This window comes from Salmo trutta, unplaced genomic scaffold (assembly GCF_901001165.1).
Source record: "Salmo trutta unplaced genomic scaffold, fSalTru1.1, whole genome shotgun sequence".
NCBI lineage: Eukaryota > Metazoa > Chordata > Actinopteri > Salmoniformes > Salmonidae > Salmo > Salmo trutta.
In genome coordinates, this window is record NW_021822802.1 from 44,630 (window position 1) to 67,623 (window position 22,994).

The 22,994-nt window shown below is 42.7% G+C and overlaps 2 protein-coding genes across 5 annotated transcripts in view; both read right to left on the minus strand.

The window, feature by feature from the left end:
* LOC115184950 (polymeric immunoglobulin receptor-like) overlaps positions 1-623 on the minus strand; it is a gene marked incomplete at its 3' end in the record, with an annotated part of 38,094 nt that extends 37,471 nt beyond the window's left edge. The window contains exon 1 of the mRNA XM_029745533.1: positions 563-623. Within this exon, the coding sequence (XP_029601393.1) occupies positions 563-605 (43 nt within the window). The remainder of the gene's footprint in view (positions 1-562) is intronic.
* A 2,782-nt stretch (positions 624-3,405) lies between these two features.
* The window catches only part of LOC115184945 (hepatitis A virus cellular receptor 1-like), a 31,896-nt gene continuing 12,307 nt past the window's right edge, over positions 3,406-22,994 (minus strand). Inside the window, exons 3-6 of one of the 4 annotated variants that reach the window (XM_029745529.1) lie at positions 17,845-17,928; positions 4,980-5,051; positions 4,517-4,618; positions 3,406-3,668 (exon numbers count right to left, since the gene is read on the minus strand). In XM_029745529.1, the coding sequence (XP_029601389.1) occupies positions 3,496-3,668; positions 4,517-4,618; positions 4,980-5,051; positions 17,845-17,928 (431 nt within the window). In that variant the 3' untranslated portion in view covers positions 3,406-3,495. Of the gene's footprint in view, positions 3,777-4,516; positions 4,619-4,979; positions 5,052-17,844; positions 17,929-22,994 lie in introns of all 4 variants that reach the window. The other 3 variants (XM_029745526.1, XM_029745527.1, XM_029745528.1) reach the window with 3 other exon arrangements.

Below are 22,994 nucleotides of genomic sequence, written 5' to 3' on the forward strand. Positions count from 1 at the left end.
CAGGAACCACTGGAGAGGGAAAGAAATGTGTGTATGCAATTAGTATAGAGAGCTAGAGAAGCAGATGGTCAAGGGAGTAAAACTTCAGCCTGTTCCTAACCTTGAGGGAAAAGAACAGGCTGAGCCAGAATGTGATTAACAGTGTGAGAAGTCAATGGGGGTTGCAGGTCACCAACGGATTGTGTGTAAATGCATGTGCGTAAGTAAGCAAGAACTATATAATGACTGTTTTGTTATCCTGACGGGAGAACGTTCTCATGAACTCAAACAACCTGTCAATCAGACAAGAGAAAATATATTTTATATTCCTCTTCGTTTAGTGTTTTGTAATACTAATGTACTTAAGGTCAGGAATACTACACCAGTGGCATCCTCAAATTACACACACACACACACACACACACACACACACACACACACACACACACACACACACACACACACACACACACACACACACACACACACACCATAGTGTTTCCTTATCTGTAGTAGCAGCCTTTATAAGAAGACTAACTGAATGTTATTACATTGTTATAGAGAGTTATAACAAGCTTATTACCTGTCATGAAGGAGAGGAGGATGACTATCAGCAGGATCCTCATCTTGTTGTGTTCTCTCCAGGTTGGTCCAGGAGTCTATAGGTCCTGATATAATGCTGTGTTCTCTCCAGGTTGGTCCAGGTGTCTATAGATCCTGATATAATGCTGTGTTCTCTCCAGGTTGGTCCAGGTGTCTATAGGTCCTGATATATTGTTGTGTTCTCTCCAGGTTGGTCCAGGTGTCTATAGGTCCTGATATAATGCTGTGTTCTCTCCAGGTTGGTCCAGGTGTCTGTAGGTCCTGATATAATGCTGTGTTCTCTCCAGGTTGGTCCAGGTGTCTATAGATCCTGATATAATGCTGTGTTCTCTCCAGGTTGGTCCAGGTGTCTATAGGTCCTGATATAATGCTGTGTTCTCTCCAGGTTGGTCCAGGTGTCTATAGGTCCTGATATAATGCTGTGTTCTCTCCAGGTTGGTCCAGGTGTCTATAGGTCCTGATATAATACTGTGTTCTCTCCAGGTTGGTCCAGGCGTCTATAGGTCCTGATGTAATGCTGTGTTCTCTCCAGGTTGGTCCAGGTGTCTATAGGTCCTAATATAATGCTGTGTTCTCTCCAGGTTGGTCCAGGTGTCTATAGGTCCTGATATAATGCTGTGTTCTCTCCAGGTTGGTCCAGGTGTCTATAGGTCCTGATATAATGTTGTGTTCTCTCCAGGTTGGTCCAGGTGTCTATAGGTCCTGATATAATGCTGTGTTCTCTCCAGGTTGGTCCAGGTGTCTATAGGTCCTGATATAATGCTGTGTTCTCTCCAGGTTGGTCCAGGTGTCAATATGTCCTGATATAATGCTGTGTTCTCTCCAGGTTGGTCCAGGTGTCTATAGGTCCTGATATAATGTTGTGTTCTCTCCAGGTTGGTCCAGGTGTCTATAGGTCCTGATATAAGGCTGTGTTCTCTCCAGGTTGGTCCAGGTGTCTATAGGTCCTGATATAAGGCTGTGTTCTCTCCAGGTTGGTCCAGGTGTCTATAGGTCCTGATGTAATGCTATGTTCTCTCCAGGTTGGTCCAGGTGTCTATAGGTCCTGATGTAATGTTGTGTTCTCTCCAGGTTGGTCCAGGTGTCTATAGGTCCTGATATAATGCTGTGTTCTCTCCAGGTTGGTCCAGGTGTCTATAGGTCCTGATATAATGTTGTGTTCTCTCCAAGTTGGTCCAGGTGTCTATAGGTCCTGATATAATGCTGTGTTCTCTCCAGGTTGGTCTAGGTGTCTATAGGTCCTGATATAATGCTGTGTTCTCTCCAGGTTGGTCCAGGTGTCTATAGGTCCTGATATAATGCTGTGTTCTCTCCAGGTTGGTCCAGGTGTCTATAGGTCCTGATATAATGCTGTGTTCTCTCCAGGTTGGTCCAGGTGTCTATAGGTCCTGATATAATGCTGTGTTCTCTCCAGGTTGGTCCAGGTGTCTATAGGTCCTGATATAATGCTGTGTTCTCTCCAGGTTGGTCCAGGTGTCTATAGGTCCTGATATAATGCTGTGTTCTCTCCAGGTTGGTCCAGGTGTCTATAGGTCCTGATATAATGCTGTGTTCTCTCCAGATTGGTCCAGGTGTCTATAGGTCCTGATATAATGTTGTGTTCTCTCCAGGTTGGTCCAGGTGTCTATATGTCCTGATATAATGTTGTGTCCAAGTCTACAACTCTCTCTGTTCTCTCTCTACTTTTAACTTCATGTACTTTATGTAATCTCTTTCTCTCTCTCTCTCTCTCTCTCTCTCACTCACTCACTCTATGCACTCTTATAACTATGTACTTCCCTATTTCTGCATCTCTCTCTGTCTCTCTCTCTCTCTACCAGTTCAAACCCTCCTGCCACATGTTATTTCTGACAGCCCCTCCCTCTTCATCCTTAACCAATCACATCTTTGTTCCTACATCACACAGTATTGAGAGGGAGGTAGGGAGGGAGAGAGGGAGAGAGAGAGGCGCCTCTCTCATAACACATAAACACATTCATATACTTTCTTGCAGACTGGAGGCTGTCTACAGAGGAGACAAACAGTTATTCTGCCACTGGAGGTTATGCTCCCTCCCTCTCTCGCTCTCTCCATCCATCCCTCCGTCTCAGCTCTGTGTGTCAAGTGACAGTGGTACATGCTGATGAGACAGGTACTGAGTTTACTGACAGCACCAGTGGAGGCTGGTGAGGGGAGGACTACTTATAGTAATGGCTAGAATGGAACATATCAAACACATAGAAATATATTGGTGCTTTATTGATAAATACACATAGTCTAATTTCCCATCAAGTGGAGTAAAAAACACTGAATAATCAAAGTTTTCTAAAAGCTACAAACGGTCTCTTTTTGTTCAAGCCAGTTTTACATTCACAGTAGAAACAATGAATGAATGAATGAATGAATGAATGAATGAATGAACGGACGTACCGACGGACCAACAAACTAACTAAAGAACGAATGAACAAACTGAAGAACGAATTATCAAAATAATTATACAAAAATAAGAATAAAAATATGAATTAACGAAGAAACAAAAAATAAATGAATGAATGAATGAACTAATTAACAAATGATTGATCAAATAAATGAATTAATTAAAAACACAAATGAATGAATAAATGACATGAAAACATGAATTCATGCTGGATCTCTGGGGAAGTTGACAGTAGCATAGTGGAGACAGGCTGGATCTCTGGGGAAGTTGACAGTAGCATAGTGGAGACAGGCTGGATCTCTGGGGAAGTTGACAGTAGCATAGTGGAGACAGGCTGGATCTCTGGTGAAGTTGACAGTATCATAGTGGAGACAGGCTGGATCTCTGGTGAAGTTGACAGTAGAATAGTGTAGACAGGCTGGATCTCTGGTGAAGTTGACAGTATCATAGTGGAGACAGGCTGGATCTCTGGTGAAGTTGACATTATCATAGTGGAGTCAGGCTGGATCTCTGGGGAAGTTGACAGTAGAATATTGGAGACAGGCTGGATCTCTGGGGAAGTTGACAGTAGAATATTGGAGGCAGGCTGGATCTCTGTGGAAGTTGACAGTAGCATAGCTCACAGTGTCTGGAACCTCTGCAGACTGACCAATGTTGGAGTAGATGTCATCTGGACAAGAAATGGTTGATGTGGTGATGTCACAGGCTGTATCTATGTTCTGATTGGTTGTTGTGGAGCATATGGGTTGGAAGGCAGTCCTTTTGGAGTTAGCAGATTCTGAGGATTGTAAAGACGACATGTAATATATATGTAATCCCTGTGTGTGTGTGTGTGTGTGTGTGTGTGTGTGTGTGTGTGTGTGTGTGTGTGTGTGTGTGTGTGTGTGTGTGTGTGTGTGTGTGTGTGTGTGTGTGTGTGTGTGTTTGGTTTTACCATCCTTGTGGGGACCAGACGTCCTCACGAGGATAGTAAAACATGGAAAATTCAGACAAGTGGGGACAAGTCACGGGTCCCAACAAGGAAAAAGGCTATATTAGGCTAAGGGGTTAAGTTTAGGGTTAGGGTTTGAATTAGGGTTAGGTTAAGTTTAGGATTTGGTTTATGGTTAGGGTAAGAATTAGGGTTAGTGTTACAATTAGGGTTTAGGGTTTGGCATTATGTTAAGGGTTAGGTTTAGGGTTAGATGTTAGGTTAAGGGTTAGGTTTAGATTTTAGGTTAAGGGTTAGGTTTAGGGTTAGATGTTAGGTTAAAGGTTTAGGGTTAGATGTTAGGTTAAGGGTTAGGTTTAGATTTTAGGTTAAGGGTTAGGTTTAGGGTTAGATGTTAGGTTAAAGGTTTAGGGTTAGATGTTAGGTTAAGGGTTAGGTTTAGGGTTAGATGTTAGGTTAAAGGTTTAGGGTTAGATGTTAGGTTAAGGGTTAGGTTTAGGGTTAGATGTTAGGGAAAATAGGATTTTGAATGGGAATCAATTGTTTGGTCCCCACAAGGATAGTAAAACAACATGTGTGTGTCTCACCAGTTATCTTTGTTCTGTTCCTTTGTCTGATGAATATGAGGAGAACGAGGACCAACACACACACCACCATCCCCAGACCTGTCCCGATATACACCAGCACACCTGGAGAACACACAGTAACACACTAGTTACACACACACACCACCATCCCCAGACCTGTCCCGAAATACACCAGCACACCTGGAGAACACACACTAACACACTAGTAACACACACACCACCATCCCCAGACCTGTCCCGATATACACCAGCACACCTGGAGAACACACACTAACACACTAGTAACACACACACCACCATCCCCAGACCTGTCCCGATATACACCAGCACACCTGGAGAACACACACTAACACACTAGTAACACACACACCACCATCCCCAGACCTGTCCCGATATACACCAGCACACCTGGAGAACACACACTAACACACTAGTAACACACACACACACACAGGTTTCTTACCAGCGGCTGAATCGGTTGTCATTGCTTCTGTTGGGGTTGCTGTTGTTAATGATTTTCCGCTCACCGCTTTCTCTGAATCATGAGAGAGAGAGAGAGAGAGAGAGGGGAGCAGAGTGGAATTAGGCCGATACCCTCTCATGATCAAAATCCTGAAAAGAGCAGTTCAATTCTACAACCACCTAAAAGGAAGCGATTCCCAAACCTTCCATAACAAAGCCATCACCTACAGAGAGATGAACCAGGAGAGGAGTCCCCTTAGCAAGCTGTTCCTGGGGCTCTGTTCACAAACAAACCCCACAGAGCCCCAGGACAGCATCACAATTAGCAGAGGTGGGACCAAGTCATTGTTTCACAAGTCACAAGTAAGTCTCAAGTCAAGACAGACAAGTCCCAAGTCAAGTCAAAGACAAATGGAAGCATCATTATAGATGTTTGAGAGAGTTGTTGCTTAACAGTCTGATGTTTTAAAGTTGTTCAGGGCATGTAACACATACAAAAGCCCAGGCCCAGACAAAACAAAGCCCAGGCCCAGACAAAACAAAGCCCAGGCCCAGACAAAACAAGTGGACGTGTTAAAGCACTGTGCTGAACAACTGGCTGGTGTTTTAACAGACATTTTTCCAATCCTCGCTCAACCAGCAACACGTGCCAGTATTGTGGATAAACTCAATGATTATACAAATTCCTAAAGCATCTAATCCCTCTGTGCTGAATGCTTACAGCCCTGTTGCCTTGACATCCTTAGTAATGAAATGCCTTGAGAAAATTGTGAAAAGTCATATTCTCAGTGTCACCCAGAGGCTTCTCGACCCATTTCAGTTTGCCTATCAGCCTAGCAGAGGAGTTGATGATGCCATTCTTACCCTCCTTAACATGGTCTATAGACATCTGGAGGGTGCCAAATCCCATGTCAGGGTTCTGTCTGTTGACTTTTCTTCTGCCTTCAACACAATCCAGCCCTACATTCTGGCACAGAGACTCATTCGGGACTTCTCCTTAGATGGGGGGCTGGTTTTGTGGCTGTTGGACTTCCTGAGCCAACGCTCACAGCGAATGAAAATAGGTCCCCACGTGTCGGATATACGCAATACCAACACAGGCTCTCCTCAGGGATGTGTTTTGTCCCCACTCCACCACCAACACAGGCTCTCCTCAGGGATGTGTTTTGTCCCCACTCCACCACCAACACAGGCTCTCCTCAGGGATTTGTTTTGTCCCCACTCCACCAACAACACAGGCTCTCCTCAGGGATGTGTTTTGTCCCCACTCCACCACCAACACAGGCTCTCCTCAGGGATTTGTTTTGTCCCCACTCCACCACCAACACAGGCTCTCCTCAGGGATTTGTTTTGTCCCCACTCCACCAACAACACAGGCTCTCCTCAGGGAGGTGTTTTGTCCCCACTCCACCACCAACACAGGCTCTCCTCAGGGATGTGTTTTGTCCCCACTCCTGTACATCTTGTACACTAATAGTTGTACTAGTTCCCATCCTGACAGACACCTCGTTAAGTTCGCTGATGACACTGCCTTGATCAGCCTGTTGCATGATGACGAGGAACATCATGGCCCGGTCCTAGATGACTTTGTAGAGTGGTGTGAGGAATCACACTCGGTCCTCAATACCAATAATACCAAAGAGATGTGCATAGACTTCAGGAAGCGAACAACACCTACCACTGCAACATATATCAGAGGTCAGAATATAGAGATTGTAGAGGAATACAAATATCAGGGTGTCCTCTTGGACAATAAGCTTCAGTGGAGTAAATGTACAGACCTGATCTACACAAAGAGCCAACAGAGACTGTACTTTCTCAAAAAGCTGGGATCTTTTAATGTAGACTGAACTATATTGACTCTGTTTTACACATCTTTAAGGTCAGGGCCCTCCGCAAGGTACTGGGAGTCCAACAGACAGGCCTGGATGAGATCTTTAAGGTCAGGGCCCTCCGCAAGGTACTGGGAGTCAAACAGTCACGCCTGGATGAGATCTTTAAGGTCAGGGCCCTCCGCAAGGTACTTGGAGTCAAACAGTCAGGCCTGGATGAGATCTTTAAGGTCAGGGCCCTCCGCAAGGTACTTGGAGTCAAACAGTCAGGCCTGGATGAGATCTTTAAGGTCAGGGCTCTCCATAAGGCTCACAAAATCATTTTAGACCCAAGCCACCTCCTGTACCCGGACTTTGAACTACTCCCCTCTGGGCGCAGGTATAGGGCACCCCTCAGCTGGAAAAACAGAACCAGACAATAATTTGTGCCAGGTGTGACATCCCTCCTAAATAGCTTGGGCTAATGTTCCTATCGACTCCGTAAGGCCAGCAGGCTTTTTTAAAATGTTTTATTTCTTTATTTATTATAATTCGTATTATTTATTTTATTTGTATGTAACTGTTATGAAAGTTGTATTGTCAATTTTGTTTGGTATTTAAACGCCACTTTAAACGTGTACATGACACTGCAACAAAATTTCCCCGTGGGGACAATAAAGTCAGTCAGTAAGTCAGTCAGTAAGTAAGTCTCAAGTCAAGACAGTCAAGTCCCAAGTCAAGACCGACAAGTCTCAAGTCCTAAACAAGTCATACTGTGCTCTTCACCAAATTTAATACCATTTCATATTTTTAACAAGAGTAGTAGTCAGTATATTACATTTATGCAAATTATGAATGCTTTTAAATATATATATATATTTATTGCTTTCCAAATAAACTTTATATTCCCATGGAAATACATGAGAAGCCATGAGAAAGACACATCAATATGACAACAAAAAATATTGTAGTGCTCTCTCTCTCTCTCCAGATATAATCTAGACACCTAAAACAATCCTGCCATAAAGTTACAATAATTTATTAAAAGGTACATCAAAACAACTGCTACTGAACTGAGGCCTACAATTTGAACACTAAGAAAAAAATACAGATCCCAAAGATGGGAGATAAAACCTGAACATGGAGACTACGTGTGTGTGTGTGTGTGTGTGTGTATGTGTGTGTGTATGTGTGTGTGTGTGTGTGTGTGTGTGTGTGTGTGTGTGTGTGTGTGTGTGTGTGTGTGTGTGTGTGTGTGTGTGTGTGTGTGTGTGTGTGTGTGTGTGTGTGTGTGTGTAATTAATGCATAAACAGTTAAATTCTTTCTCTTATCTCAGGGCCCTATGAAGCATTGCATTTGCAAAAGACCAAATTCGATAAAAGTCTGTCAGTCATTTGTGCACGATGAGTCCGCAGTGTGATGCCACCATGGCTGAAGACACACTCCACCGGAGCACTGGAGGCAGGCACTGCAAGACCCTGATGGCCACTCGGGACAGTTATGGGGGGTGATATAGGACATATTTAAGCCTAGGCAACCGTACAACCTGACATGACATGATACCAACGCCTTAATAACGTCTGCGTGACGTCTGCGTTACGTGTCTGACTAACATGACATGATACCAACGCCTTAATAACGTCTGCGTGACGTCTGCGTTACGTGTCTGACTAACATGACATGATACCAACGCCTTAATAACGTCTGCGTGACGTCTGCGTTACGTGTCTGACTAACATGACATGATACCAACGCCTTAATAATGTCTGCGTGACGCCTGCATCGCGTGTTATTGAAAGTCATAATGTGCATAGTTTATATTTATATTAATTCAATCTCAACCATAAATGTTAGAAAGGTACAATTTTTCCCGTGCAAGCAGACATTCTAACGTAGCCACCTTGAACTATAGTGTAGCCTACGTCTTGTGTATTTCCTGTTATCACTAATGGCCTAGAAAAGATGATGCCCAATCTATAGATCATCTGTCTTTCCCTCAACATCTCATGGCATAGTATGTTATCGCATCTCGCTGTATACAGATCTAAATGTTGTTAGCCAATCACAGACTGTGTTGTTACCAGTTCCACATCAGACAACCAATAAGAGTTGTTCATAGGTGTTATTCGGGAACCTTGGGATGTCCCTTCAGTCGAATAGAGCAGTTCAGTTCATAGACTTTCCCAGAGGGTCCTTGCTATTCAGAATCCTTGGGATATCCATACCTCTATCAAGTATAAATGTAAATTGGTTAAGTTTAGTGTTGGTTTAGGGTTCAGTATAAGGACGTCCCAAGGAATCCGGAATGCAGTGACAGTTCATAGAGTGAGAGACTGGTACGGTATCTGAGAGCTCGGCGGCGACACAGACATTCATTTGTTAGTTTGTTTTACAAGCGGCAGAAGCGATTTTCGAGTGTTTGCCCCAGATAGTTTAATTAGAGACAATTAAAATAATTACTAAGATGTACTTTATCCAATTGAGAGGTGTTTAGACCTGTGTTTACTCTACAGGTGTTTAGACCAGTGTTTACTCTACAGGTGTTTAGATCAGTGTTTACTCTACAGGTGTTTAGACCAGTGTTTACTCTACAGGTGTTTACAGGTGTTTAGACCTGTGTTTAATCTACAGGTGTTTACAGGTGTTTACTCTACAGGTGTTTAGATCAGTGTTTACTCTACAGGTGTTTAGATCAGTGTTTACTCTACAGGTGTTTAGACCAGTGTTTACTCTACAGGTGTTTAGATCAGTGTTTACTCTACATGTGTTTAGATCAGTGTTTACTCTACAGGTGTTTACAGGTGTTTAGACCAGTGTTTACTCTACAGGTGTTTACAGGTGTTTAGACCTGTGTTTACTCTACAGGTGTTTCGACCAGTGTTTACTCTACATGTGTTTAGATCAGTGTTTACTCTACATGTGTTTAGACCAGTGTTTACTCTACAGGTGTTTAGATCAGTGTTTACTCTACATGTGTTTAGACCAGTGTTTACTCTACAGGTGTTTAGACCAGTGTTTACTCTACAGGTGTTTACAGGTGTTTAGACCTGTGTTTAATCTACAGGTGTTTAGACCAGTGTTTACTCTACAGGTGTTTACAGGTGTTTAGACCTGTGTTTAATCTACAGGTGTTTAGACCTGTGTTTACTCTACAGGTGTTTAGATCAGTGTTTACTCTACAGGTGTTTAGATCTGTGTTTACTCTACAGGTGTTTAGATCAGTGTTTACTCTACAGGTGTTTAGATCTGTGTTTACTCTACATGTGTTTAGATCAGTGTTTACTCTACAGGTGTTTACAGGTGTTTAGACCAGTGTTTACTCTACAGGTGTTTACAGGTGTTTAGACCTGTGTTTACTCTACAGGTGTTTCGACCAGTGTTTACTCTACATGTGTTTAGATCAGTGTTTACTCTACATGTGTTTAGACCAGTGTTTACTCTACAGGTGTTTAGATCAGTGTTTACTCTACATGTGTTTAGACCAGTGTTTACTCTACAGGTGTTTAGACCAGTGTTTACTCTACAGGTGTTTACTGGTGTTTAGACCTGTGTTTAATCTACAGGTGTTTAGACCAGTGTTTACTCTACAGGTGTTTACAGGTGTTTAGACCTGTGTTTAATCTACAGGTGTTTAGACCTGTGTTTACTCTACAGGTGTTTAGATCAGTGTTTACTCTACAGGTGTTTAGATCTGTGTTTACTCTACAGGTGTTTAGATCAGTGTTTACTCTACAGGTGTTTAGATCAGTGTTTACTCTACAGGTGTTTAGACCAGTGTTTACTCTACAGGTGTTTAGATCAGTGTTTACTCTACATGTGTTTAGATCAGTGTTTACTCTACAGGTGTTTACAGGTGTTTAGACCAGTGTTTACTCTACAGGTGTTTACAGGTGTTTAGACCTGTGTTTACTCTACAGGTGTTTCGACCAGTGTTTACTCTACATGTGTTTAGATCAGTGTTTACTCTACATGTGTTTAGACCAGTGTTTACTCTACAGGTGTTTAGATCAGTGTTTACTCTACATGTGTTTAGACCAGTGTTTACTCTACAGGTGTTTAGACCAGTGTTTACTCTACAGGTGTTTACAGGTGTTTAGACCTGTGTTTAATCTACAGGTGTTTAGACCAGTGTTTACTCTACAGGTGTTTACAGGTGTTTAGACCTGTGTTTAATCTACAGGTGTTTAGACCTGTGTTTACTCTACAGGTGTTTAGATCAGTGTTTACTCTACAGGTGTTTAGATCTGTGTTTACTCTACAGGTGTTTAGACCAGTGTTTACTCTACAGGTGTTAAGACCTGTGTTTACTCTACAGGTGTTTAGACCAGTGTTTACTCTACAGGTGTTTACAGGTGTTTAGACCTGTGTTTAATCTACAGGTGTTTAGACCAGTGTTTACTCTACAGGTGTTTAGATCAGTGTTTACTCTACAGGTGTTTAGACCAGTGTTTACTCTACAGGTGTTTAGACCTGTGTTTACTCTACAGGTGTTTAGACCAGTGTTTACTCTACAGGTGTTTACAGGTGTTTAGACCTGTGTTTAATCTACAGGTGTTTAGACCAGTGTTTACTCTACAGGTGTTTACAGGTGTTTAGACCTGTGTTTAATCTACAGGTGTTTACAGGTGTTTACTCTACAGGTGTTTACTCTACAGGTGTTTAGATCAGTGTTTACTCTACAGGTGTTTAGACCAGTGTTTACTCTACAGGTGTTTAGACCAGTGTTTACTCTACATGTGTTTAGATCAGTGTTTACTCTACAGGTGTTTAGACCAGTGTTTACTCTACAGGTGTTTAGATCAGTGTTTACTCTGCAGGTGTTTAGATCAGTGTTTACTCTACAGGTGTTTAGACCAGTGTTTACTCTACAGGTGTTTAGATCAGTGTTTACTCTACATGTGTCTAGATCAGTGTTTACTCTACAGGTGTTTAGACCAGTGTTTACTCTACAGGTGTTTAGATCAGTGTTTACTCTACAGGTGTTTAGATCAGTGTTTACTCTACAGGTGTTTAGATCAGTGTTTACTCTACAGGTGTTTAGACCAGTGTTTACTCTACAGGTGTTTAGACCAGTGTTTACTCTACAGGTGTTTAGACCAGTGTTTACTCTACAGGTGTTTAGATCAGTGTTTACTCTACAGGTGTTTAGACCAGTGTTTACTCTACAGGTGTTTAGACCTGTGTTTACTCTACAGGTGTTTAGACCAGTGTTTACTCTACAGGTGTTTACAGGTGTTTAGACCTGTGTTTAATCTACAGGTGTTTAGACCAGTGTTTACTCTACAGGTGTTTACAGGTGTTTAGACCTGTGTTTAATCTACAGGTGTTTACAGGTGTTTACTCTACAGGTGTTTACTCTACAGGTGTTTAGATCAGTGTTTACTCTACAGGTGTTTAGACCAGTGTTTACTCTACAGGTGTTTAGACCAGTGTTTACTCTACATGTGTTTAGATCAGTGTTTACTCTACAGGTGTTTAGACCAGTGTTTACTCTACAGGTGTTTAGATCAGTGTTTACTCTGCAGGTGTTTAGATCAGTGTTTACTCTACAGGTGTTTAGACCAGTGTTTACTCTACAGGTGTTTAGATCAGTGTTTACTCTACATGTGTCTAAATCAGTGTTTACTCTACAGGTGTTTAGACCAGTGTTTACTCTACAGGTGTTTAGATCAGTGTTTACTCTACAGGTGTTTAGATCAGTGTTTACTCTACAGGTGTTTAGATCAGTGTTTACTCTACAGGTGTTTAGACCAGTGTTTACTCTACAGGTGTTTAGACCAGTGTTTACTCTACAGGTGTTTAGACCAGTGTTTACTCTACAGGTGTTTAGATCAGTGTTTACTCTACATGTGTTTAGACCAGTGTTTACTCTACAGGTGTTTAGATCAGTGTTTACTCCACAGGTGTTTAAAGGTGTTTAGACCAGTGTTTACTCTACAGGTGTTTACAGGTGTTTAGATCAGTGTTTACTCTACAGGTGTTTAGAGTTGTTTAGATCAGTGTTTACTCTACAGGTGTTTAGACCGGTGTTTACTCTACAGGTGTTTAGACCAGTGTTTACTCTACAGGTGTTTAGATCATTTTTTACTCCACAGGTGTTTAAAGGTGTTTAGACCAGTGTTTACTCTACAGGTGTTTACAGGTGTTTAGATCAGTGTTTACTCTACAGGTGTTTAGAGTTGTTTAGATCAGTATTTACTCTACAGGTGTTTAGATCAGTGTTTACTCTACAGGTGTTTAGATCAGTGTTTACTCTACAGGTGTTTAGATCAGTGTTTACTCTACAGGTGTTTATAGTTGTTTAGACCAGTGTTTACTCTACAGGTGTTTAGATCAGTGTTTACTCTACAGGTGTTTAGACCGGTGTTTACTCTACAGGTGTTTAGACCAGTGTTTACTCTACAGGTGTTTAGATCATTTTTTACTCCACAGGTGTTTAAAGGTGTTTAGGTCAGTGTTTACTCTACAGGTGTTTAGATCAGTGTTTACTCTACAGGTGTTTAGACCAGTGTTTACTCTACAGGTGTTTAGATCAGTGTTTACTCTTCAGGTGTTTAGATCAGTGTTTACTCTACAGGTGTTTAGACCAGTGTTTACTCTACGGATGTTTAGTACAGTGTTTACTCTACAGGTGTTTAGATCAGTGTTTACTCTACAGGTGTTTACAGGTGTTTAGACCAGTGTTTACTCTACTGTTGTTTAGAGGTGTGTGCCTTTCCAAATCATGTCCAATCAGTTTATCACAGGTGGACTCCAATCAAGTTGTAGAAACATCTCAAGGATGATCAATGGAAACGACTCATGGTGTAATCATAACAACATACAGGAACTCAAATCCTTCTGCTCACCAGATCTAGAATTCCTTACAATCAAGTGCCAGCCATTTTACCTACCAAGAGGATTCTCGTCAGTTATAATCACAGCTGTGTACATTCCCCCTCAAGCAGACACCAAGATGGCCATCAAGGAACTTCACTGGACTATATGCAAACTGGAAACCATACGTCCTGATGTTGCATTTATTGTAGCTTAACATAGCAAATTTGAAAACAAGTCTACCTCAATTCTACCAGCATATTGATTGCGCTACGCGCAAATGCAATACCCTCGAACACTGCTACTCTAACTTGCGCGATGCATACAAAGCCCTCCCCCGCCCTCCCTTCGGCAAATCCGACCACGACGCCATCTTGCTCCTTCCGTCTTGTAGGCAGAAACTCAAACAGGATGTACCAGTGACGATAACCATTCAACGCTGGTCCGACCAATCGGAAGCCACGCTTCAAGATTGTTTTGATCACGCGGACTGGAATATGTTCCGGTCAGCCTCAGAGCCTTGACCTATCCGCTGACTCGGTGAGTGCGTTTATAAAGAAGTGCATTGGAGATATTGTACCCACTGTGACTATTAAATCCTACCCTAACAAGAAACCGTGGATGGATGGCGGCATTCGCGCAAAACTGAAAGTGTGATCCACCGCATTTAACCATGGAAAGAGGTCTGGGAATATGTCTGAATATAAACAGTTTAGCTATTCCCGCCGCAAAAAACAAGCAAAATGCCAGTACAGGGACAAGGTGGAGTCGCAATTCAACGGCTCAGACACGAGACATATGTGGCAGGGTCTACAGGAAATCAAGGACAACAACACAAAAATCCAGCCACGTCACTGACACAGACGTCATGCTTCCAGACAAACTAAACACCTTCTTTGCCCACTTTGAGGATAAAACAGTGCCACTGTCGCGGCCCGTTAACAAGTACTGCGCCCCCCCTCTCCTTCTCCCTTGGCTGACGTGAGTAAAACATTTAAACGTGTTAACCCAGCAACCAAGGCTGCTGGCCCAGACGGCATCCCTAGCTGCGTCCTCAAAGCATGCGCAGACCAGCTGGCTGGTTTGTTTACAGACATGTTCAATTGCTCCCTGTCCCAGTCTGTTGTCCCCATATGTTTCAAAATGGCTATCATTGTTCCTGTCCCCAAAAAGGCAAAGATAACTGAACTAAATGACTACCACCCCATAGCACTCACTTCTGTTATCATGAAGTGCTTTGAGAGACTAGTCAAGGATCATATCACCTCCACCTTACCGGCCACCCTAGACCCACTTCAGTTTGCATACCGCCCCAACAGGTCCACAGACGATGCAATCGCCATCACACTGCACACTGCCCTATCCCATCTGGACAAAATGAATACCTATGTAAGAATGCTGTTCATTGACTACAGCTCAGGATTCAACACCATAGTACCCTCCAAGCTCATCATCAAGCTGGAGGCCCTTGGTCTCAACCCCGCCGTGTGCAATTGGGTCCTGGACTTTCTGACCAACAACAACGAGACAGCCTACAGGGAGGAGGTGAGGGCACTCGGAGTGTGGTGCCAGGAAAATAACCTCTCACTCAAAGTCAACAAAACAAAGGAGATGATCGTGGACTTCGGGAAACAGCAGAGGGAGCACCCCCCTATCCACATTGAAAGGACAGCAGTGGAGAAGTTGTAAAGTTCTCTGCCCACAAGGCTCTCCAGAGGGTGGTGCGGTCTGCACAACGCATCACCGGGGGCAAACTACCTGCCCTCCAGGACACCTACAGCACCCGATGTCACAGAAAGGCCAAAAAGATCATCAAGGACATCAACCACCCGAGCCACTGCCTGTTCACACCGGAAGGCGAGGTCAGTACTGGTGCATCAAAGCTGGGACCGAGAGACTGAAAAACAGCTTCGATCTCAAGGCCATCAGACTGCTAAACAGCAATCACTAACTCAGAGAGGCTGCTGCCTACATTGAGACCCAATCACTGGCCACTTTAATAAATGTATCACTAGTCACTTTATACAATGCACTCTAAATAAATCCACTTTAATGTTTACATATCTTACATTACTCATATCACATGTATATACTATATTTTATATCATCTATTGCACCTTCGCCATCGCTCATCCATATACTTACATGTACATATTCTCATTCATCCCTTAAGATTTGTGTGTATTTGGTAGTTTTTGGGGAATTGTTAGATTACTTGTTAGATATTACTGTTAGATATTATTGTTAGATATTACTGCACTGTCGGAACTAGAAGCACAAGCACTTCGCTACACTCGCATTAACATCTGCTAACCATGTGTGTGACAAATATAATTTGATTTGATTTTGAATTGATTTGAAACAGGAAGCACCTGAGCTCAATTTCGAGTCTCATAGCAAAGCGTCTGAATACTTATGTAAATGTAATATTTTGTTTTTATTTTTAATACATTTTCAAACATTTCTAAAAAGCTGTTTTTGCTTTGTCATTATGGGGATGAAGAAAAAAACAATTTAATCCATTTGTGACTCGTTTCAGGAAACTAGGCGTATGTCACGTGTCACTACTTAACAGGAGAGCCATCTGAACATAAACTTCTTTTTTTTAATCAAATGTGTTTTTTGCAGAAATGCCTTCTGGAACAGGTGAACTTTCACGTGCCTTAATAAGAAACTTGTATGCCATCTGTAAATACGAATAAAATGTTTAAATCATGAGCCTAGGTAGTTCATCCACAGAAAAAGGCAACAACCTTCCCACTAGCCAGGATTGGCTGAGATAATGAGTGGGCTGGATATGCCGAGTGATGAGTTTGGATTGGTCTGCCATGTAGCATGCTTCTGTTTACTTGAGCTGGTCAGTACGTGTAGGTAATCCTGTCTAATGCTGCTTTTTTATATATATATATATTGCATAGTAGAACTGCCTAAGTGTTGCTCTCCACTTTCCACCGAGTTTTGAAATAAGTGGAATTAGAGTACGACAGCTAAAGAAATGGAGAAACACCTGTCTCCGGATTACATCTTCAAACTAAGCGCAACTATGGCATCAGTGAGAGAGGGAGAAGCGTCCATCCAAGTATACGGGTAAGATACTCTAGCTAACCACATTTTCAGATATTCCACGTTTCTAATTTTGGCAGTTTTTTAAATTTGAAGTTAAAGTGTACTGTTGGCTAGCTAGCTAACATTAGCTGGCTGGCTCGCTAGCTAACATTACGTGTATGATCAGTGTAGTAATATTATTTGTATCTCAGAGCCATTTGCTATGCTAGTTGTAGGGTAATGTTAGCTAGCTATATAGCTAGCTGTATTTTCCATTTTCACGCTGCTTGTTTTAGGCATTAGGGTTGCCGGGCTGCGTCCCGTCCTTGGGTATTTTGGAGCTGTTCTCCTACCTGATTATTGTGCACCCTGCCCTGTTGCGGTATTTTTCCAATACTATTAAACGTGTGTTTCACGGACCTCAGTCTCCTGCGCCTGACTTCACCCCTCCTGCTATCGAAGAGTTTTATGACATGTTCTCTCATTTGTGTCTGGAGGTAGCTAGCAAGCTAGCCAACGTTAGCCAGTTAGCTTGGGTGCTTGACTGCTGTTGTTAGGACAGAACGCTAGGATCAACCCTTAAAGAGATGGGTGGGGCTAAAGCTTAAGAGGGTGTGAACGATGTTGAATGGGTGTAGACAAAGAAGAGCTCTCCAGCTGGTACCAAAACATTCAAAGGACATTTTCTCAAAAGTTGATAAACTTTCAAAGCAGAATTACTTTACCATTGTTCCTCGGCTGTAGTGTATGATAGTGTAGTGTATGATATACAATTTTCTAGCTCTGATTCTTTACTTTTATCCAATGTAAAAAACACAATTTCAAATTTTGCTACATAAGTCAGAGTCGAGCCGGTCGGTCCCATTTTAGAATAAGGCTGTAACGTAATACAATGTGGATAAGTCAAGGGGTCTGAATACTTTAGAATGTACTGTATACCCTGATATCTGGATGCTGGACAGCTTAGAATGCAGATGTACTGTCTCACTCTGTGTCTACAGCAGTGTATCTTTATCCTGGTCCTGAGGATCATTTAGCTTTAGCCTCATTATTACACACCTGATTCCACTAGTCAAAGGTTTGATGATGAGTTGATTAGTGGAATCAGGTGTGTAGTGCTAGGGTAAAAATATTAAATGTGCCCCCTTGGGGTCCCCAAGACCAGTAATGAGTAACACTGGTTTAGAGGTTACCTGTTGTTATGACTACCGTTGTCCTGCTGACTATGACAGGGGTGCGGGGACTGGTCCTAGTGATGTCAGGCTGAATTGGCGGAGCTGAAAAGAAAAATATAAATTATGTTTTCTTCTGTGTAAGACTGATATAAGACTGTATTGTTAGAACAGGGAAGCTGAACAGGAAGTGATGTGTGATATAGAGTAAATGTCAAGAGGAACAAAATGGTGAAATGAAATTCCTCTGTAAATACAACATCATGAAACACATACATACTTATGTCTCTCCTGAGTTCTGCCCCGAACAATAGAAAGACAGGGTCTTATATACCTTTGTCAAAACCTGCATGTGCATCTAAAATAACAAGTTTTTCTTAACACAAGATTTCTGAGAACCTGTCTCAGCAGTATGAAAATCTGCCCTTGTTTCAGAGAAAAACAGATGCTCTCTCTCTGTGTCTCGCTATCATCCACAGTCGCCTTTCTCACCTTTTCTCACAGACGAGGGGCTGTGGGTTTTGGCAGAGAGCTAGACACAGACAGAGGCCTCAATATTCAGCTATACAGTGAGCATAAGTACAATGGCACGTGAGCAAATTAATAACAACACTATTAATACATTTTAACCCTTCACTACAATGATGAGCACTACTTCCCCAACTCACACACTCTCTCTCTCTCTCTCTCTCTCTCTCTCTCTCTCTCTCTCTCTCTCTCTCTCTCTCTCTCGGTCTCTCTCTCTCTCACACACACACATTCTCATTGTCTCTGCCTCTCTCTCACATTCTCATTGTCTCTCTCTCTGCCTCTAACTAGTTCCTCCTACCTCTCTCTCCCTCTCTCCCCCTCTCACTCATATCCAGGGCCGGCATTGCTGGGGGGCCCTAGGGGCTTGGTCCGCCCTCAATATTGAAATATTGATCATTTATTTGACCGAGACGTTCACCGATAGAAAGACGCATCAATCTCAGATAATGCATCCTAGCGTGTGAAACAGCTCCCCTCTGTCTCAGTATGTGTAGACCATGTATCTGATGCTGTCTGGACCAACAGAATTTGGCTTGTCATACTATTTCTGGCCAGACAGATTCAGATACATGCGTTACATTTTGTAAGATAGAGGGGCACTGTTTCACTCACTAGGATGCTGTCTCTGGTGAGAGAGTTTCATTAGAGAGGAAGAGGCGAAGCGGGAGTGCTCACTCTCTCAAGAATCTATCCAAAATAAGACCAATGCGTTTCTATGGTCAGAATATGTAACCCTAACCTTGTCGCCTGCATTCCCGCCATTGGGACAACAACTCCCATTGTTAGGGCGGAGACATGAGCATCTTGTCATTATATACTGATCTCCAGTTTCAACCACTTGTGAATTAGGAAGCAAAGTTGGCGGATGCACAGTGCACTGATTAGATACTGGCTTCCCCTAAAGTAAATTTATGTTTTGCCAAAATGATTTAATTACTCCTGTCTAAATAAAATCATTCAAGATACTTTACCAGAGAGCTTGACTTAGCCACAAAGGATCATTAGCTACTTTTAAAAGAATAGCCTATTTGGGAAGCCAGCAGTTTGGGCAGCACGTGTGGCAATAGGCCTCGTTGATTATTGAGTTGTGGCTGTCAGTGAAAAGCACCTAAAATGTGTGAAGATAATGTGTCGTGAGTATCATTAAAATGCATGACCTCAGCTCTCCAGAATGCATGACCTCAGCTCTCCAGAATGCATGACCTCAGCTCTCCAGAATGTATGACGTCAGCTCTCCAGAATGCATGACCTCAGCTCTCCAGAATGTATGACGTCAGCTCTCCAGAATGCATGACCTCCGCTCTCCAGAACGTATGACCTCAGCTCTCCAGAATGTATGACCTCACCTCTCCAGAATGCATGACCTCAGCTCTACAGAATGTATGACCTCAGCTATCCAGTATGCATGACCTCAGCTATCCAGAATGCATGACCTCAGCTCTCCAGAACGTATGACCTCAGGTTATTCATCTCCAGAATGTATGACCTCAGGTTATTCATCTCCAGAATGTATGACCTCAGCTCTCCAGAATGTATGACCTCAGCTCTCCAGAATGTATGACCTCAGCTATCCAGAATGCATGACCTCAGCTCTCCAGAACGTATGACCTCAGCTCTCCAGAATGTATGACCTCACCTCTCCAGAATGCATGACCTCAGCTCTACAGAATGTATGACCTCAGCTCTCCAGAATGTATGACCTCACCTCTCCAGAATGCATGACCTCAGCTCTACAGAATGTATGACCTCAGCTCTCCAGAATGTATGGCCTCAGCTCTCCAGAATGTATGACCTCAGCTCTCCAGAATGCATGACCTCAGCTCTCCAGAATTCATGACCTCAGCTCTCCAGAATTCATGACCTCAGCTCTCCAGAATGTATGACTTCAGCTCTCCAGAATGAATGACCTCAGCTCTCCAGAATGTATGACCTCAGCTCTCCAGAATGTATGACCTCAGCTCTCCAGAATGTATGACCTCAGCTCTCCAGAATGTATGACCTCAGCTCTCCAGAATGCATGACCTCAGCTCTCCAGAATGCATGACCTCAGCTCTCCAGAATGTATGCCCTCAGCTCTCCAGAATGTATGACCTCAGCTCTCCAGAATGTATGACCTCAGCTCTCCAGAATGAATGACCTCAGCTCTCCAGAACGTATGACCTCAGCTCTCCAGAATGAATGACCTCAGCTCTCCAGAACGTATGACCTCAGCTCTCCAGAATGTATGACCTCAGCTATCCAGAATGTGCTCTGCTGTCTCTTCTTGCACATTTATTGTTTCATTGATTTCATGATTTTTTTTAAATATAAATTATCCGTGTGTTAGATTGATAAAGTGACATGAGAAGGCCCGGCACCAGAACGAATCAGTTGGACAGACATTTGATTTCTATAGACTGTTAAGTTATTAAGTTAAGAGTGTTATGGGTTCCTGAGTGGCACATCTCAGTGCATGAGGTGTCACTACAGTCCCTGGTTCAAATCCAGGCAGTGCCATTGTTTGGTGCACAATTGGCCCAGTTGGCTGGGTTTGGCTGGGGTAGGCCATCATTGTAAATAAGAATTTGTTCTTAACTGACTTTCCAGTTTAAAAAAAGAGCACTAATACTTTGCTGTATTGATACAATGTGATCCTATATAAAGTAGCACATGGAACTCAGAGATAGCCTATAGGCCATAGTCAACTGTAGGCCATAGTCAACTGTGTAAAATACATAGGTCAAAAACCTACAAATAAAAACAGGAGAACATATCCTGATGAAAATTCAGGTTCTTTCAATCACATTCATCTCTCTACTCCACCTGTCTGTCTTGACTTGAGCTATCGCAAGTGAAGTGCGACATTGTATCAACTTGGCGTGTGCACGCTCCCTCAGCGTTATCAGAACAGAGAAATCACACACACTCACATTCCAAACAAAAGACAATGAAATCATTGACAAAACTCCCAAATAATGGCTATGAAATGAGCTAAAACTTGTTTCTGACAAGTGTAGCAGGATATGAACTCCGCAAACAATGATTCCACTCTGAGAATGAGAACGGTGAATCACAGTAATACATGCATTAACAGAAGTTAATGTAACCAAATTACGGGATTAACGGTACATCTACCGGGCCTGCTGGTTAACAGCGCCCCCTATCCGCTGTACTTACTGCAGTACAGACAGGTGATTTGGAGAAAAGAATAGAATAGCAGAGTAGATTTTCAAGAAGGTTTATTAGTTTGATTTATATGATTGTAACTTTGATTCATATTTTGACTCTGCTATATACAGTGATCTTATTGGTGGACAACATTTGACTATGCTATAAACAGTGATCTTATTAGTGGACAACTTTTGACTCTGCTATAAACAGTGGTCTAATTGGTGGTTGGTCTCAGGCTCTGCAAGATATAGTAATCTAATTGGTGGACAATGTTTTATTCTGCTAATAACTGTGATCTTTACTGACCAAAAATATAAATGCAACAATTTCAAAGACTTACAGTTTATGTTTTTATCCTTTATTTAACTAGGCAGGTCAGTTAAGAACAAATTCTTATTTTCAACGACAGCCTAGGAACCGTGGGTTAATTGCCTGTTCACGGGTAGAACGACAGATGTGTACCTTGTCAGCTCAGGGATTTGAACTTGCAATCCTTTTGGTTACTAGTCCAACACTCTATCCACTAGGCTACCCTGCCACCCCAAGGAACTCAATCAATTGAAATACATTCATTAGGCCGTTATCTATGGATTTCACATGCAGCTAAAGGTGGACCCGGGAGGGCATAGGCCTACCCACTGGGGAGCCAGGCCCACCCACTGGGGAGCCAGGTCCAGCCAATCCAAATTGGTTTTTGAGAGAAGTAAGTTTTTTGTGTGTATTTAACATTTCTGGGATATCTTATTTTAGCTTGTGAAACATGGGACCAGCACTTTACATCTGGCAGTTATATTTCTGCTCAGTATAATTGGTGGATGGTCCCAGGCTCTGCTCAATATTGTATTCTAGAAGCTGTTCCAGGGTCAGGCTCTGGTAGATGTTGTATTCTAGAAGCTGTTCCAGGGTCAGGCTCTGGTAGATGTTGTTTTCTAGAAGCTGTTCCAGGGTCAGGCTCTGGTAGATGTTGTTTTCTAGAAGCTGTTCCAGGGTCAGGCTCTGGTAGATGTTGTCTTCTGGAAGTTGTCCCAGGTCAGGCTCTGGTAGATGTTGTTTTCTAGAAGCTGTTCCAGGGTCAGGCTCTGGTAGATGTTGTTTTCTAGAAGCTGTTCCAGGGTCAGGCTCTGGTAGATGTTGTATTCTAGAAGCTGTTCCAGGGTCAGGCTCTGGTAGATGTTGTTTTCTAGAAGCTGTTCCAGGGTCAGGCTCTGGTAGATGTTGTTTTCTAGAAGCTGTTCCAGGGTCAGGCTCTGGTAGATGTTGTATTCTAGAAGTTGTTCCAGGGTCAGGCTCTGGTAGATGTTGTATTCTAGAAGTTGATCCAGGGTCAGGCTCTGGTAGATGTTGTATTCTAGAAGTTGTTCCAGGGTCAGGCTCTGGTAGATGTTGTTTTCTAGAAGCTGTTCCAGGGTCAGGCTCTGGTAGATGTTGTATTCTAGAAGCTGTTCCAGGGTCAGGCTCTGGTAGATGTTGTTTTCTAGAAGCTGTTCCAG